The sequence below is a fragment of the Ostrea edulis genome, chromosome 5 (assembly GCF_947568905.1).
Source record: "Ostrea edulis chromosome 5, xbOstEdul1.1, whole genome shotgun sequence".
Classification (NCBI taxonomy): Eukaryota; Metazoa; Mollusca; class Bivalvia; order Ostreida; family Ostreidae; genus Ostrea; species Ostrea edulis.
In genome coordinates this window covers 83,653,482-83,671,871 of record NC_079168.1, presented here as the reverse complement: position 1 = coordinate 83,671,871, position 18,390 = coordinate 83,653,482, and the positions used below count along the sequence as shown (strand labels likewise).

The following is an 18,390-nucleotide window of genomic DNA, read 5'->3' as shown; positions in this document are numbered from 1 at the left end:
TATCATTAATACGATAATTTGAATTGTTGCACGCATCGAATGAATTGATATCTTCAAATGTTTAAAGCACAGGTATCAGAATTTTAATCAGTATTGAGTAAATAAAAAAAGGGGGGGGGGAAGCCCTCTTTACACTATATATGTAAATACACATACATATTTATATATAAATATAGAGGTTTTTTCCTCTTTCTTCTATTTATATCTATATGCTAATTAAAATTCGAGTACCTGTGATTAAACATATCTTCAATTATTTAAGTTTATGTTAATTTGGCGCTTCTTTTTCTTTTAGGGGTTGGCTTTTTTAAGGGTTGGGTTTTTTTGGTTTTTTTTGTTTTTTTGCTGTAGAATAAAAAATTACTTAAGATGCAAGTTGAAAAAGGGTTTGGTTAATACACTTTATAGATCTAACTTCATATTTTAAAAAATATATTTACATGTAGGCCTAATCAGGTCAATCGGGACCTTATCAGGACATTATACCTTCCCACACTAGACCGTGTAAAGTTCGCAGTTCGAAGATTACTCGTGCTATTAAATTTGCGACGTTGCCAAATACTTCTGCATGCTGATAGTACTTAATATCACTTGTGAAAGGTAATATTTCATTTACAGAATAATGATTTGGTAATCTCAATGAGGTAGATTTTCGATTTCCTGTAAGGCGAAACGCCCACAAATGTTTCTACTTTCACTTTCCATTCACGAAGCTCTCATTACCATTAGACGAAAAAGCTTTAAAACGTCTATGCATGAAGCAACAACCATTGAAAATGACAATGGGAGTACGTCGTGGTCTTATCAAACATTTACGTACTTCATTTTATAGTTAGTGCTATATGTGCCAAAAATACCTGTTTGAAAATGACATATGCAGATTTTACCATGCTTAGATTAAGTTAGAGCACCTGTTCCCAAATAGGATAGGCCTTAGTATGGCTCATAGGCTTCGCAAGCTATGCTGTATAGGCCTAATGTTATTTAAAAATAGCATAGCTTAAGTCTGTGAAACAAGCGCCTGTGCTATTGCTGACAATCTGAAAGTCACCAGATGATACTAAATCTGGTAAAATTTGCTTCAGTCTAGTAAAATATTTCAACTTTTTCCTACATAGGCCTAGTGGTATGTAGCGGTCAGCCCGGTTTGATCACCGGTGGCCAGATAGCTCAGTTGGTAGAGTACATGACTAGAGATTCAGGGGGGAACGGGTTCGAATCTCGGTTTCATCCGTTAAATGCCTTTTCTCCCTTCCTGTTACATTTGGTGTCGTAGACCAGTTCCCCTGGAACTGACAGGTGAAAATACCTGTCAGGTGATAAAGATCCTGGGTTGAAGTGTGAAGACATTTAAGGAGGGAGGAATGTAGCGGCCAGCTGGGTTTGATCGGCGGTGGCTGTATACGTGAAGTTCAGTTGATAGAGCACCTGACTGGAGATTCAGGGGGACCAGATTCGAATCTCGGTCTGGTCCATTGCATTTTCTCCTTTCTGGTTACAGGTATAAACCTTTCAACAAAATCACATAAAATGTGTGGTATTAGTTTTCAAAACTTTTGCATCACTTCTTACAAAATCACTAACTATGACCAATCTTATGAGGATGTATTTCCTGTGCTTGTTTACTCTAGATTAAAAAAAAACAAGCTGGCAGTATTCAGTGATGACCACTATGCTGAGAAGTTCTATGTAAGGAACACGTAAGACTTCTGCTGGGATTGGTAAAATTAGGTGTTTTTTAAGGGTCACTGGTTTTTAAGCTTTGGTATTGAGGAGTTTGTATATGTATAGGGATATTGTATGTAAATCTTCTCAAGAATCACAATGGTACAGTTGTCAAATTCATATGCAAAAGGTAATTTATGCAAGAATTCTCATGTAGTGTAAATTCCTGTACACCATTGACCCCTGGGGTCAATGTGCTTAAAATCAGAGTGGGGCCACAATAAGAGTTTAAATGTTTCATAGGAATATTTAAGAGAAAGTCTTTACAGAAAAATGTCTTCTTAAGACCCACTAAGGTTCATTTTATAAGATATATATGCACAGGCATTCTCATATAGGGTAGATTCAAGTGTATACACCAAGAACTATGGTACTGTAAGGATGGGGTCACGACAGAAGTTCAAAGTTTTACAGAGAAATTGAAAATTCTTTCATAATCCTCTAAAGAATCACAAGAACACAGAATATCAACATGATAATGCAACTTTTCCATCGTTGGTTAGTTTATTCACACCATATAATCATCATGTCGAATAGGATGGGGCCATAATGGGACTTGATATTTTACATTGAAAATTACAACTGCTCACGTGAATGATGTGGCCCATGGGCCTCATGGTCTTGTGTTACGTTTAGGACTCGCATTGAAAGTAGGCAATTACTGTGCTTATTACTTATGCCTGTCGTGGTCCCACATCTGCGACAGGAAAAAGACAGCTTGCACATGTCAAATGTCTATGGTTGGATCTGGATTCTATTTATAGATCCACTGAGCTGTTGAGGGGTCAATACCCAGAATCCAACAGTTTTACATTAGTTGTAAAGAATATTGGTTTGAACCAGCGTGCTGATTTGTAAATCATAACACCATATATGCCTGCATGACTCTTCATTTCAGATGGCTCTGCATGGTGTAAAGGTGATCGAATTTGCTGGACTGGCTCCAGCTCCATTCTGTGGCATGATTCTGTCAGATTTTGGTGCCAAAGTTATTAGAATTGATAAGGTAAGTATTTTGTCACAGGAATTTTTTTGTCATAGATGGAAACAAGTGCTAAACATACATGAACACATGTATATTTTATCATGCTTTGCTGTAATGAATATCATGATTATAACAATCTAATGAATATAATTAAGGTATTAATTTGCTCCACTTCCAAATAGGATATGTTGTTTTGCATGAAGACATTAAAATTAAATTATACACCAATAGACACTCTGACTATTATGCACTGAATTACTGTTGAAGTAACACTAGGGACTCAGCCCTGCACCTTTTGTAATCCTTTGTCCTACAGTAGCAACCACCACCCATTTTTTAAAAATTACCCAAATCAATAAAAATCAGGTGTAAGTACCAATTTTGAGTATGCTGATTTCAAATCTGGATTCCTTTTACTCCAATTTCTTATAGAAAATGAGATATAGTGTCTTAAACACCCCTACCGTCAGGTTGCCAAAAACGGAAAATGTTTCATTTCGCATCAAAAAGTGACCCAACTTTATTTCTTGAAACACCATTACCCAAAACAATAAAAAGCAGGTGTAATTACCAATTTTGAGTATGCTGAATCCAATTCTGGATTCCTTTTACTCCACTTCCTTACAGAAAATGAGGTATAGGGCCTTAAACACCCCTACCGTCAGGTTGTCAAAAATTGAAAATGTTCCATTTCACATTAAAAAGTGACATGAAAGTTATTTCTTGAAATAAGGCATACAACAGGAAAGGAATATAATTAATACTAAATTGTTCCATGAACATTCTTAGTTGTTTTGGAAAGAATATATCTCACCTCTGGACTTCACAGATACAGGAAAGGAAGAGGAATACGGAGCGGATCAACGATCTCAAATTTAATCAGATTGGGCTATAGCCTAATGAACTGATGAACAGGAGCAAAAGTACAATTAATAGGAAAACTGATTTATTAAACAACAGCAAGTCTTCTGGTAGAGCTGTCGGGAGGGGGGGGGGGGGGGGGGGGCTGAATTGCATCATTATCAGAATTTACCGAAACAGTGGACTCTCTGGTCAGTCTGGGGGCTGAGCTAGTTGCATCAGAACTGACAGAAGCAGAACTATCTGGCCAGTTGGGGGGCTGAGTGGTATCAGAATGTATTATTTGTTTATTTTTATTTTTTCAAAATTCAGAAATTTAAAAACTGCATGATCAGACTGATTTTTTTGTAACACTAATAATTAATGTCCCTTTATTGCGATGACTCTACAAGTACAAACCATGATATTAAAAAAAAAAATGAAATGAAATCATAGATAAATAAATAAATAAAATATTTGTAAGTTACTTTATTTATCTGTAAGTAAGTCACTTATTAAGTGTAACTTGTGGCAGTGCAACTTGCAAGTGAAAATTGCATCATCTGTAGCTTATGACCCCTTTTGCCTTGCCTTGTAATTAATATTGTTGAAAATTTGGCAAATAGCATTTTTAACCCCCCAGTCCATACCCCACTTTTCTTTAAACGTTAAAAATCCAGCTAATTCAGTGAGGAAGAAATGTCACTACCATATTTCGAATTTCCTCTAGACTATATCAAATTAAATACCGCACTGCTATCAGTCACAGATTGACACTGGTAGGGGAATGGGGACCTGGTCTGCGAGTATGATGGAAAGGATTCTGATGAAAATAAAGATTCACTCATCATTCAGAAATGTATAAACATTGTATTATTGTATACCACCGGTACGTTGTGAGTACGTTAATAATGGGAGTTATCTTTCCTTGGATATCTAAATCAATCAAATACTATATGAACACGGGCAATTATCGTCCATGTTTGACCTCAATATAATTTATTCATGCATAAAATGTATTAATATGTCACTCTTTGTTGCGTATTTCACCGTTAAGTAAATGTTTACATATACTCGCTCTGCTAAATCGCTTCAATCTCAAAGGGATTTTCTGGAATATGCCTAATCACGTGAGATACGCTAAATATAGCTATTTTAGATCCGAACGATCAACTTCGCATCATTCATAGGCTCTAGGTTTATCCATACTAGCCCGTAAAAAATAGGGTGGAACATCGTCCCACTTTTCCTGTAGAAATAAAAATGGAACATGACGCGCCACCTAGCGAGCGTGGTTGTTGCTACCTACAGGCCATATTGGGGGAAAAAACATTACTGAAAACCAATTATTATCATGCTTTAGAATGTAAAACTATAGGACACTTAACATGTCTTGTGGAATACAAGTACATGTACTAGTAAACTTTTATTTGCATTGACCAGCGATGAACTGGTTCACGGAAACTAATTTTACAAAACAGCACATGACTGAGTTTCTTTGCCATTATTCTCAACAGCCAAACTCTCTAGAAATGGACAGGCAGGGCAGAGGGAAGCGCTCCATAGCCATCGATTTGAAGAAAAAGGAAGGCCTTAGTATTGTCAGACAGCTGTGTTCTACTGCAGACGTTCTTATCGAACCCTTCAGAGCAGGTTTCTTCATTTGTCTCCTGTACTTGTATTTGTAATATACGAGTATAATTGATAATCATTATACAGTCTATTCCACTTCTACAATAAAACACGCTTATAGCAAAGAGCTGGGGACAAAGAATTTTGATTCAACATAAATATTTTGTTATTCTTTATATCCAAAAAATTCACGTTTTAAAACTACAGGGAATGAAAACCACTTCGCTGAAAGTGTGAATTTGTTATAAACTTGTTCTCTGTAACTGTGTTCTACTGTATTGAAGTTGCTATTGAACTATCTGTTATATTGAAGTAACATTATTTATGTTGTTCAACATTGGTTATATTGAACTTTGGGTATAATGAAGAATTCAGGTTGGTCCCATATGAATTTCAATCCAGCATATCCAGATTGTAATTTCTTCTTGTTAAGGTAGGTCCTTAGTCCTGGATTTTTGGGGTTTAGGTAGCATTTTTTTGTTTGGAATCAATAAATTAACATTCAGAGTAATGAAAAAAGGCAAAACAGTTAAGGGTTTCCATATTAATTTTCATTACATACACCACTAAAGTCATATACCCCGATGTAGATTTTTATGAAATTCATTGGAAACAGTTATTTGTTGTTATTTTAATATAAAAACAACAAAATATTTTTTGAATTGCATTTATTTATCGGGAAACATGTCAATAACTAAAACACATGTCATTTTCAATATGTTCATCAAGTTTTAGAATAATATGTGGAAAATTATTGAATTAGCGTTATTCCCCAAAATGTTAAAAAACAAACAAATGTGGACGCATTTTCCTTATAGCATGGTTTACATATCATTTTTTCTGTTTATGTTAGTAGAGTTACATCTGTTATAGTTATTCATGGGAAAAAATCCATACCTTTCCTTAATAATTTCAAATCTATAGCTTCCAGATTATGTATACCCCCATCAAAAACTGAAGTCTGGCACCATACAGCAGAGCTATTTAAATCACTCGGGATTAAAATTGTATGTAATTTCATGAAAAAACACAGATAATGATTCCTTATCACCTTGGTAAAATGTTTGTCAAAAATAAAGGAAATATATTGCATTATGGACGTGATAAATAATTGAATGAAAACAGAGTTATTGTCCTTGGATTCAATATTTTGAAACATATAATTGACTATTCAAATATAACTAAGAATTTTGAAATATTTTATGGCTAACAAGATTTTTTACAATACCTATTGAAAAAGATTCCAACAAAATTTATGTTCCTATCATTTATTATTGACTTTGCAAAATCCTATGACGTCACACGAGTGTGGAACTACGTTAATAGTATTACAGCTAGAATCTATGAGATATAATGATATATATCAAAGTACTTCAAAAAGAGTATATCTGAACTTAGAATTAAAATTAATTCTTGCTATCAAATACAGTGTTATCTAAGTTTGTGATTTCATTGTAATTTCTACCGTGAACATTGTTGTTAGTGTTATGTATTGATGTCTGTTGCAGGAGTGATGGAGAAGCTAGGTTTGGGACCCAAATTTCTGCTGAATGAGAATCCAAAGTTAATCTATGCTCGGTTGACTGGTTACGGACAGAATGGACCGATGTCATCCAGAGCCGGTCACGACATTAATTACATAGCCACCTCAGGTAGCTTCCTACTGGATTCTATATAAACCTACTGGATTCTATATAAACCTACTGGATTCTATATAAACCTACTGGATTCTATATAAACCTACTGGATTCTATATAAACCTACTGGATTCTATATAAACCTACTGAATTCTATATAAACCTACTGAATTCTATATAAACCTACTGGATTCTATATAAACCTACTGGATTCTGTATAAACCTACTGGATTCTATATAAACCTACTGAATTCTATATAAACCTACTGGATTCTATATAAACCTTTTGAAAATATATGAGCTGGTCATTTAAAAATTCTTTGAGAATATAGAACATTTTTCAGCTACAGATCTGTAGCTCTCTGAGAAAATATTGGGACAGACCAATGAGCTAAAACGTGAGTGCAATCTCCACCCAGAGTTATCGTTCCTGCTACGCTCCACTTATACCTTGTCAACGTCTAAAAAGTATATCAAAATGAACTAAAACTAACTTAACATATCGAACTGTAATGATAGTATCTAAGCAAATCAAACACTTGTCTGAATTTTTTTAAGAGCAGAAGATGGTAAATATGAGACACCAGAGTGAATTAAAACTTTTGTATAAATATTCATTCATTCAATAATACTAGCATAATCATGGAATTCATTGTCTTTATATGCCCATCATTAGACGGGATGTATCATGTTATGGCACTGTCCGGCTGGCTGGATGGCCTTCCGTCCGTCTGTCCGTCCGTCCGGGGTCATGTTTTCCAGACTTTTTTCTGTAATGGATGCATGTACAACTTTGAAATTTGGTCACAATATCTCCCTCAAGAATTGTAAGAGTTGGTTTGCATTTCAGCTGGATTGGTCCATCCTTGACCTACTTTAGGGCTATAAGTAGGTCAAACAGTTTTCCGGACTTTTTTTCGTTACAGTTACAGATATTGCCCTGAAATGTTCACATAAGCTTCTTTTCAGAGGAATGCAAGTTTAATTTGCATTTCAGCTGGATTGGTCCGTCCGTGACCTACATTAGGACTAAAAGTAGGTCAAACAGTTTTCCGGGCTTTTTTTCATTATGGATATAGATATTGCCATGAAATTTATTCAAAGGTTTCCTCTTGGAGGAATACAAGTTCAGTTTGCATTTCAGATGGATTGGTCCATCCATGACCGACTTTTGAGCTAAAAATAGGTCAAACAGTTTTCTGGACTTTGTTTCATTACGGATACAGATATTGCCATGATATTTAGTTAAAGGCTTCCTCTTGGAGGAATACAAGTTCAGTGTACATTTCAGCTGGATTGGTCCATCCTTGACCTACTTTTGGACTAAAAATAGGTCAGACAGTTTGCCGGGCTTTTTTTTTTTCATTAATGGTACAGATATTGTCCTGATATTTAGTCAAAGGCTTCCTCTTGGAGGAAGACAAGTGCAGTTAACATTTCAGCTGGATTGACGCACTATGGCCTACAGTACTTTAGGGGTAGAAGTAGGTCAAACAGTTTTCCAGATTTTTTTTGGTATGGTCACAGGTATTGGTATTTGCTCTGAAATTTAGTCACAACCTCCCTTTCAGAGAAATACATAATCAGTTCACATTTCAAACATTTAATTTTAATTGGTGCACCATGACCTACTTTAGGGCTAAAAGTAGATCTAATGGTTTCCTGGACTTTTTATCATCATAGATAGATATTGCAACGACATTTTGTTTCAGCCTCACTCTCAGAGAAATACATAATCAGTTCACATGTCAGATGGATTGGTGCACCATGACCCACTTTAAGACTGCTCTATTCAGAATGTGTGTTGTATCAATTCAGAGTGCACAATATGCTTCCAGGTTGAATTTCACTTTCTGACGGGCGTATATTGTTTGTGGTACTCTTGTTGTGAACCTACTTTAAGATTTAAAGCTTAAAACTAAAACTTGTAAAATTATTATTTATGATGCTATAGGTAAAAGTAAGTTTTGCCAAAAATCTTGACATTTAGACGCTGACAGAGGTGTTGTAGCATAGCGTAATACGCCCTCTGGTGAGAGATTGACATGAGTGTTCTATTTTTAGTAACACAGCTTTGTGAAGGTGCGTCTTACAAAAATATGATATCACTGAATGAGTTCCTATAAACAAAGTTAATATATGATTATTTGTAAGTGTCGGCTCTGCCTATAGACAGGAGCCCTATACTGAACAACCTGTGCATCCATGTGGCATCCATGCATTGACAGTTTTCCGGTCTTTTTAGGTCACCCGAGTAACTTTTTCATGACAATGACCCTTCTAATTCTTTTCTAGTTTGGTATGAAGCATATTCAGGACAAGGGGTTATAAATTGTAAATTTTAGGACTCCTGTATCGTTGGGGCCTTAAGGGCAGACCAAAATATGGAGGGATAGTGGAGGATATGTACAATAATATTTTGAAATTGAAAACTTTCAAATTTAGGCCCAAAAAAATGTAATAATAATAAATAGTTTCTCAGGCAAAAAATTTCAAATTTTGATGAGACAGGCAGTTTTTAAAAAAAAAGTTTTTTTTTAATACTTAGCTGTAGCACAAGTTATCTTTCCTTTCTATATTGACTGTAGCACAAGTTATCTTTCTTTCTATATTGACTGTAGCACAAGTTATTTTTCCTTTCTATATTGACTGTAGCATGAGTTATCTTTCCTTTCTATATTGACTGTAGCACAAGTTATCTCTCCTTTCTATATTGACTGTAGCATGAGTTATCTTTCTTTCTATATTTACTGTAGCATGAGTTATCTGTCCTTTCTATATTGACTGTAGCATGAGTTATCTTTCCTTTCTATATTGACTGTAGCATGAGTTATCCTTCTTTCTATATTGACTGTACCATGAGTTATCCTTCTTTCCATATTGACTGTACCATGAGTTATCCTTCTTTCTATATTGACTGTAGCACAAGTTATCTTTCTTTCTATATTGACTGTAGCACAAGTTATCTTTCCTTTCTATATTTACTGTAGCATGAGTTATCTTTCCTTTTTATAGTGACTGTAGCACAAGTTATCTTTCCTTTCTATATTGACTGTAGCATGAGTTATCTTTCCTTTCTATATTGACTGTAGCACAAGTTATCTCTCCTTTCTATATTGACTGTAGCATGAGTTATCTTTCCTTTCTATATTGACTGTAGCATGAGTTATCTTTTCTATGTTGACTGTAGCACAAGTTATCTTTCTTTCTATGTTGACTGTAGCATGAGTTATCTTTCTTTTCTATGTTGACTGTAGCATGAGTTATCTTTCCTTTCTATATTGACTGTAGCATGAGTTATCTTTCTTTCTATGTTGACTGTAGCATGAGTTATCTTTCCTTTCTATATTGACTGTAGCATGAGTTATCTTTCCTTTCTATAGTGACTGTAGCATGAGTTATCTTTCTTTCTATATTGACTGTAGTATGAGTTACCTTTCTTTCTCATTTTACACGTGTTTATGTAAGCAGTGGATTTCTCATTTTAAAAAATTGAAGAAATAGAACAGATTAGCATAACATTTCAGGTTCTGATGACGACTGCTCCAAGGTTGAAACTGGTCATCCAAATAAAATTAACACTGCATTCTTATGTTGTGTTTGTGATCTGTTTTATTTCTTCAAGTTTATACTGTTGGATGCAGACCCTTATGAATACCTCATGAGGTACCTCGTGAGAATCTTCCGTAATTTAAACCTCAAGGTGTTGGTCTTCAGTTTTTTACTTTGTTTTGATAAAAAGATTAGCCTCATAATACTTAAGTGTATACTATTATTCTTAAAGACTTGCACATAAATGAGTATGCATGCAATAATTACCGTTTATAATACATGTAGTTAATGAAAAGGTAAACAGACAAAAAAATCACAGGACAAAAAGTCACAAAATCGGTGTGTATTCAATCAAAAATATACTTACAATTTTATTGAAACCTTTTGGAAGTTTTACATAAAAATTCATAGCATAAGAGTTACCTCATTTACTTAAATAAACAAATAAAAATTGAGGGGGAAAATTCCATTTGGTACCTTTTCAATGGATGCGACAGTGCCTGAGAAAGTATTGATTAATTTTTTTTGGCCTTACCTTTGTTAAAAAATGCAGTTTTAGTAGAAAGTAATCTGGAAAAGTATTAAACTCCTGCTAGACTCGAACACATGAAATACTGATCAGCAGTCGACATGTTAACCTACTAAGCTACCCAGCTAGGCAATTCAATTGAAAAAATTAAATTAAGATTTAAATGATTATTGATTGCTGACTTTGAGTCCTACGCTATTGTGGTCATTTACTATAGCCTAATAAGCATACTCCCTAGTGAGAAATGGTTTGGACAATCAACCGTCAAGGCATTTGAAAGATAAGAGGGACACTTCATGGGATGCTTTTGATGGTACCCCTTTGTGAGGTCCCCAACCATAACCAATCAAATGCCCTAATTAGTCCTTTCAAAAAATAACAACTGTTTGTGGCCAATCATTTCATTTCTATGGGTATTTGCCTTTAGGTCTGATCATAATAGCGTTACTTTTGAAAAAATTTGCTCGAGGCAAGGTCCACGATATTTACTCGGACAAAGATTTTGCTGGAAATTTTTTTTTTGGACATGATTTTGCTGATTTTTTCTTGTTAACTATCTATACAATTTTCAAATGGTCGTACATGATATTTTCCATTTGCAACTGTGGTATATTGTGTACCAAGACAAAGAACACCGGTTGATCGTGATTTGCAAGGAAACAGATTTTGACTTGTACAGAGCATTATTTATATTCTCCTTAGACTGTGCAGCTATGTGTGATGGTTGTATTTTTTGTCATCCTGAAGACTTTCATCCCATCCCATCATGCATTGCAGTACCACGCTCTGACTGAGGAACTACTTTCGTTAAACAATTCAATTTAAAAGGAATATACTCGATTGCTGATAGTTTTATTTTTCCAAAGGAAGTCAGCCATTATGATGTGTATTATTCCAGCTTAAAAGTATTAGAGGATGAAATTTCATGAAGGACAAATTAAAATTTTTGCAACTTACCCAATAGTCTGCATGCGTAGTTCATACCGAAATGTTCTCTCAATTTTAGGTGTTCTATCTTACATTGGGAGGAGCAGAGAGAGGCCTCATGCCCCTCTGAATTTGTTAGCTGACTTTGCAGGAGGTGGAATGACGTGTGCCTTAGGGATTATTATGGCTTTGTATGAAAGAACTCAATCAGGTCAAGGTCAGGTTATTGATGCCAGCATGGTGGAAGGATCAGCATATGTAGGCATGTAATTTCATGTATATGTATGCCTTGATGTAGTAATTAGTGATATGTTTTGTTTACTGACCCACTATTGAACTATAGATGGTCAGTAAAATCCAACTGAGGGTGAGGCTAAGTAGGTTTCTAGTAAACAGAATATAAATTCATCACTTTGATGACCTTTTTAGCTCACCTGAGCTGAAAGCTCAAGTGAGCTTTTCTGATCACCCGTATTCTGGCGTCCGTCCGTCTGTAAACTTTTCACATTTTCAACTTCTTCTCAACAACCACTGGGCCAATTTCAACCAAAGTTGGCACAAAACATCCTTAGGTAAAGGGAATTCTAAATTGTTAAAATAAAGGGCCAAGCCATCTTCCAAGGGGAGATAAGAAAAGGTAAAAATAGGGTAGGGTCATTAAAAAATCTTCTTCTCAAGAACCACTGGGTTAGAAAAGATGAAATTTATAGATAAGCTTTATTAGGTAGTGTAGATTCTAAATTGTTAAAATCATGGCCCCCGGGGGTCGGATGGGGCCACAATAGGGGGTCAAAGTTTTACATACAAATAAATAGGGAAAATCTTTAAAAATCTTCTTCTCAAGAACCACTAAGCCAGAAAAGCTGAGATTTATATGAAAGCTTCCTTATATAATGCAGATTCTAAATTGTTAAAATCATGGCCCCCGGGAGTCGGATGGGGCCACAATAGGGGATCAAAGTTTTACATACAAATATATAGGGAAAATCTTTAAAAATCTTCTTCTCAAGAACCACTGAGCCAGAAAAGCTGAGATTTATATGAAAGCTTCCTTATATAATGCAGATTCTAAATTGTTAAAATCATGGCCCCCGGGGGTCGGATGGGGCCACAATAGGGGGTCAAAGTTTTACATCCAAATATATAGGAAAAATCTTTAAAAATCTTCTTCTCAAGAACCACTGAGCCAGAAAAGCTGAGATTTATATGAAAGCTTCCTGATATAGTACAGATTCTAAATTGTTAAAATCATGGCCCCCGGGGGTCGGATGGGGCCACAATAGGGGGTCAAAGTTTTACATATAAATATATAGGAAAAATCTTTAAAAATCTTCTTCCCAAGAACCACTGAGCCAGAAAAGCTGAGATTTATATGAAAGCTTCCTGATATAGTACAGATTCTAAATTGTTAAAATCATGGCCCCAGGGGATCAGATGGGGCCACAATAGGGGGTCAAAGTTTGGGTTTTTTTTGTTTTTTTTTGTTTTTTTTTTTTGATATAGTGCAGATTCAAGTTTGTTAAAATCATGGACCCCGGGGATTGGATGGGGCCTCAAGGGGGGCATCAAAGTTTTACATACAAATTTATAGGAAAAATCTTTTAAAATCTTCTTCTCAAGAACCACTGAGCCAGAAAAGCTGAGATTTATATGAAAGCTTCCTGATATAGTGCAGATTATAAATTGTTAAGATCATGGCCCCTGGGGGTCGGATGGGGCCACAATAGGGGGTCAAAGTTTTACATACAAATATATGGGAAAAATCTTTAAAAATCTTCTTCCCAGAACCACTAAGCCAGAAAAGCTGAGATTTATATGAAAGCTTTCTGATATAGTGCAGATTCAGGTTTGTTAAAATCATGCCCCCCTGGGGTAGGATGGGGCCACAATAGGGGATCAAAGTATTACATACAAATATAGGGGGAAAATCTTTAAAAATCTTCTTCTCAAGAACCATTGGGCCAAAGAAGTTCACATTTACATGAAAGCTTTCTGACATAGTGTAGATTCAAGTTTGCAAAAACCATGGCCTCCAGGGGTAGGTTTGGGGCCATAATAGGGACTACAGTTTTACATGCAAATAGATATGGAAAATCTTCTGATATGGACCAAGGTGACTCAGGTGAGCGATGTGGCCCATGGGCCTCTTGTTATTAATCAACTCCTCTACTTTTTGACTGGGTTGCACATCGTGCAAATGGCTTATAGAATGGTAAATGACGGGTGGGAGAGCTTCCCTGTAATAGGGTACCTACTTTGTGCAAGGTGAAGATAACGAACAGTGATCAATCTCATAACTAATCAACTCCTCTCACACTTCTAACTTGATGTTCCTCAAACTTTGTACAGTTGTTATGGATACATTAAAGATGGGCATGCACCTTTGGAAAGTGATCAGACATTTTTTGAAAAATTTACATGTAGTTAAACTTTTATCATTTTTAGCTCACCTTAGTGAGCTTTTCTGATATAGCCTGTTGTCCATCTGTAAACGCTTTACATTTTCGACTTCTTCTTGAGAACCACTTGGGCAATTTCAACCAAACTTGGCAAAAAGGATCCTTTGGTGAAGGGCTTTCAAGTTTATTCAAACAAAGGGTCTTGTCCCCTTTAAAGGGGAGATAATCACAGAAATGCAAAAATGTGGTGGGGTCATTTAAAAATCTTCTCAAGAGCCAATGAGCCAGAGGAGCTGAAATTTACATGAAAGCTTCCTGACATAGTGCAGATTCACGTTTGTTAAAATCATGGCCCCCGGGGTAGGATGGAGCCACAATAGGGGATCAAAGTTTTACATCCAAATATATAGGGAAAATCTTTAAAAATCTTCTTCTCCAGAACCACTAAGCCAGAAAAGCTGAGATTTACATGAAAGTTTACTGACATAGTGCAGATTCAAATTTATTAAAATCATGGCCCCCAGGGGTAGGGTGGGGCCACAATAGGGGGTCAAAGTTTTACATACAAATTTATAGGGAAAATCTTTAAAAATCTTCTTCTCAAAAACTACTGGGCCAGGAAAGTGGACATTTACATGAAAGTTTCCTGACATAGTACAGATTCAAGTTTGTTAAACTCATGACCCCAAGGACTTGGGTGGAACTACAATAGGGGATCAAAGTTTTACATAACTAATAAGTAGAAAAAAATCTTTAAAAATTTTCTCCTTTAGAACCATTGGGCTAAAGAAGTTTACATTTGCACAAAAGCTTCCTGGCATAGTGGAGATTTACATTTGTAAAAATCATGGTCCCGGGGGTAAGATGGGGCCACAGTATGTTATCATAATTTTACATACAAATATATTGGGGAAAATCATTAAAAATTTTCTGAAAAAGCACTGAGCCAGAAAGTTTACATTTACATGAAAGCTTCCTGACATAGTCCAGATTCCGTTTTGTAAAAATCATGGCCCCCGTGAGTAGGTAGGGGCCACAACAGGGATCAAAGTTTTACGAATATATAGGAAAAATCTTTAAATATGAGCCAAGGTGACTCAGGTGAGCGATGTGACCCATGGGCCTCTTGTATATTTTGTAGTTGAACTTTGTAATTTTCTAAGCATGGTACCTACTTTATATAACCAACTCCTCTCACAGGTTCTACTTGACATTTTTCAGACCTTGTACCGGTACATTATAAATCTTATAAAAATATTGACGATATACATAATATATAATCAACAAATACCATACAGGAAGGGATGAAATTTGAAGTTGTTGAAACTTGATTTACATACTTATTTTTCTTCTTTTTTGCAGCAAATTGGTTGTGGAAATCAAGTGACCTTCCTATTTGGGGAAAACCTCGAGGGGAGAACAGTTTAGATGGTGGTGCTCCCTTTTATGATACTTATGAAACAGCAGACAAGAAATACATGGCTGTTGGTGCTCTAGAACCACAATTTTATGTTAAGCTTTTACAAGGTAAACTGCATACAGTAAAACACGGTTATAATGAACCTCCAGGAAAACCAAAAAAACCAGTTCATTATAACCAAATTTGTATTTTAAAAAATCCAATATTCATTATTTTCCTCTCATAGGGGAATATCATTTCCCAGTAAGTGTGAATTCGTTGTAATCGTGAATTCGTTATAAGCGTGAATTAATTATAATCGTGTTCATTATAAGCGTGAATTAATTATAAGTGTGTTCATTATAAACATGAATTTGTTATAAACATGAATTCATTGTAAGCGTGAATTATAAGCATGTTCATTATAAACATGAATTCGTTATAAGTGTGAATTCATTATAATCATTAATTCGTTATAAGCGTGAATTCATCATAAGTGTGAATTCATTTCAAGTGTGTTCATTATAAGCGTGAATTCATTATAATCATTAATTCGTTATAAGCGTGAATTCATTATAAGCGTGAATTCATTATAATCATTAATTCGTTATAAGTGTGAATTCATTATAAGCGTGAATTCATTATAATCATTAATTCGTTATAAGTGTGAATTCATTATGAGCGTGAATTCATAAAAATCATTAATTCGTTATAAGTGTGAGTTCATTATAAGCGTGAATTCATTATAATCATTAATTCGTTATAAGCGTGAATTCATTATAAGCGTGAATTCATTATAATCATTAATTCGTTATAAGCGTGAATTCATTATAAGCGTGAATTCATTATAATCATTAATTTGTTATAAGCGTGAATTCATTATAAGCGTGAATTCATTATAATCATTAATTCGTTATAAGCGTGAATTCATTATAAGCGTGAATTCATTATAATCATTAATTCGTTATAACTGTGAGTTCATTATAAGCGTGAATTCATTATAATCATTAATTCGTTATAAGCGTGAATTCATTATAAGCGTGAATTCATTATAATCATTAATTTGTTATAAGCGTGAATTCATTATAAGCGTGAATTCATTATAATCATTAATTCGTTATAAATGTGAATTCATTATAAATGTGTTTTACTTTATCAGTATTAGTTGCAGATTATCAAATTATTTTATTTAGTATTGTACAGATTAAATTACAAATTGAGGGAGGATGTTTCATTTGGTACACTTCCAATTTGGAAAGCAGGGGAGACATTTGTTTTTCTTAAAAACAATCTCTAGTTATAAATTGACTATAATTTTCTTCTTGATTTTTCAGGACTGGGTCTTAGTGTAGAAGAATATCCTCAGACTATGATAAATGACAAAATGAAACAAAAAATAGCACAAGTGTTTGCCACTAAAACACGTGCTGAATGGACAGAAATTTTCAAAGACATGGATGCTTGCTGTACACCAATTCTCGACCCTCAAGAGGCAGCACTTCACCCCCATAATGCGATAAATAAGTCATTTTTACGGAGTGCTGATGGAAAATTTGAGCCTGGACCGGCTCCTAAATTGTCTCGGACTCCGGGTGTTGACCGTGTGTTGACAGCCCCCCGTCAAGGACAACACACCGTGGAAATTCTTAAGGAAATTGGCTACTCGGGGGAAGCAGCCCAGAAACTGATCGACTCTGAAGTTGTTCTGCAAAGGCAGAAGAGTTCCAAATTATGATTTTTTGATGAGAATTGTGTTGTATTTTAGGCAGAAAATTGATTGTTTAATATATTGTACATTTGAATGGCAGTCTGATTATTAAACATATCACAACTTTAAATTTCATTCAATGACATGAATTTGATGGGAGATTATTTTTATAATTGATCATTTTTTTTAGATTTCATCTTCGTATGTGTGTGTTACATTATTGTAAAGTTGTCATACAAGTGTAGAATCATCACAAGTCCACATGAATATAGTTCTCATTGACATGCCTTCTCACTTAGGAAATACTAATCTATTCTTACACATCATTATGATATTGGAAACCACATTGACAGCAGCAGTATAAAAATATATACACCAGCAGCCTGACCACTAAAATATATACACCAGCAGCCTGACCACTAAAATATATACACCAGCAGCCTGACCACACCAGCAGCCTGACCACACCAGCCCTGACCTGGGGTTTTCATCAACTTTCGTGGACGTCTGATTTTGTTGATCTGTCAGTTCAGTTGATACGAAATAAACAAAACGATGAAAATTGGTCATAAATGAATTACATTGAAACTATAGTATATTATGGATTGCAACATATGTATGAGTGTATGTAAATCTTTGGCATGTTATGTCAATTTTGATAAGATATAGATTATTAAATTTTGTAATACAAATTTGATATAATGTGCGTATGTTCTTACCAGGAACTTATGTGAATATTTACCCGAGTGCTTTGAAATACATTCTAGAAGTAGTGTAGAAACTATATATAGATAGTGTAATTGTAGTCCATAATAATGTGTTGAATACACCTGTATCTCAATATATCACAGTATGATACGTGAAATTACTGTAATTTATGTGATTCTTAATCTTGTCAGTCTGATTATGCATTCCTTTTCTGTGATATTGATATGTGATTATATGCCAACGTTAAATAAAAAAAAAAAAAAAGAATTATGTACGTGTATGATGACTGAATCATTGAATGCACAAAATTCCACAAACAGTTCTCCAATTTCATTTTGTGTTCCAACAC

The 18,390-nt window shown here is 34.8% G+C and overlaps 1 protein-coding gene across 3 annotated transcripts; it reads left to right on the top strand.

The window, feature by feature from the left end:
* The first annotated feature begins 275 nt into the window (after positions 1–275).
* Positions 276–17,783, top strand: LOC125650500 (alpha-methylacyl-CoA racemase-like). 3 transcript variants are annotated; one of them, XM_048878862.2, is made up of 7 exons: positions 276–600; positions 2,624–2,731; positions 5,068–5,203; positions 6,691–6,834; positions 11,907–12,089; positions 15,589–15,753; positions 16,960–17,783. In XM_048878862.2, exons 2-7 carry the CDS (start codon positions 2,624–2,626, stop codon positions 17,358–17,360), a joined length of 1,137 nt encoding a protein of 378 aa, XP_048734819.2. In that variant the 5' UTR covers positions 276–600; the 3' UTR covers positions 17,361–17,783. The 3 variants fall into 3 exon arrangements, with proteins under 3 accessions (XP_048734819.2, XP_048734818.2, XP_048734820.2); XM_048878861.2 differs by lacking the exon at positions 276–600 and adding an exon at positions 649–788; XM_048878863.2 differs by lacking the exon at positions 276–600 and adding an exon at positions 833–1,501.
* Positions 17,784–18,390: the final 607 nt, after the last annotated feature.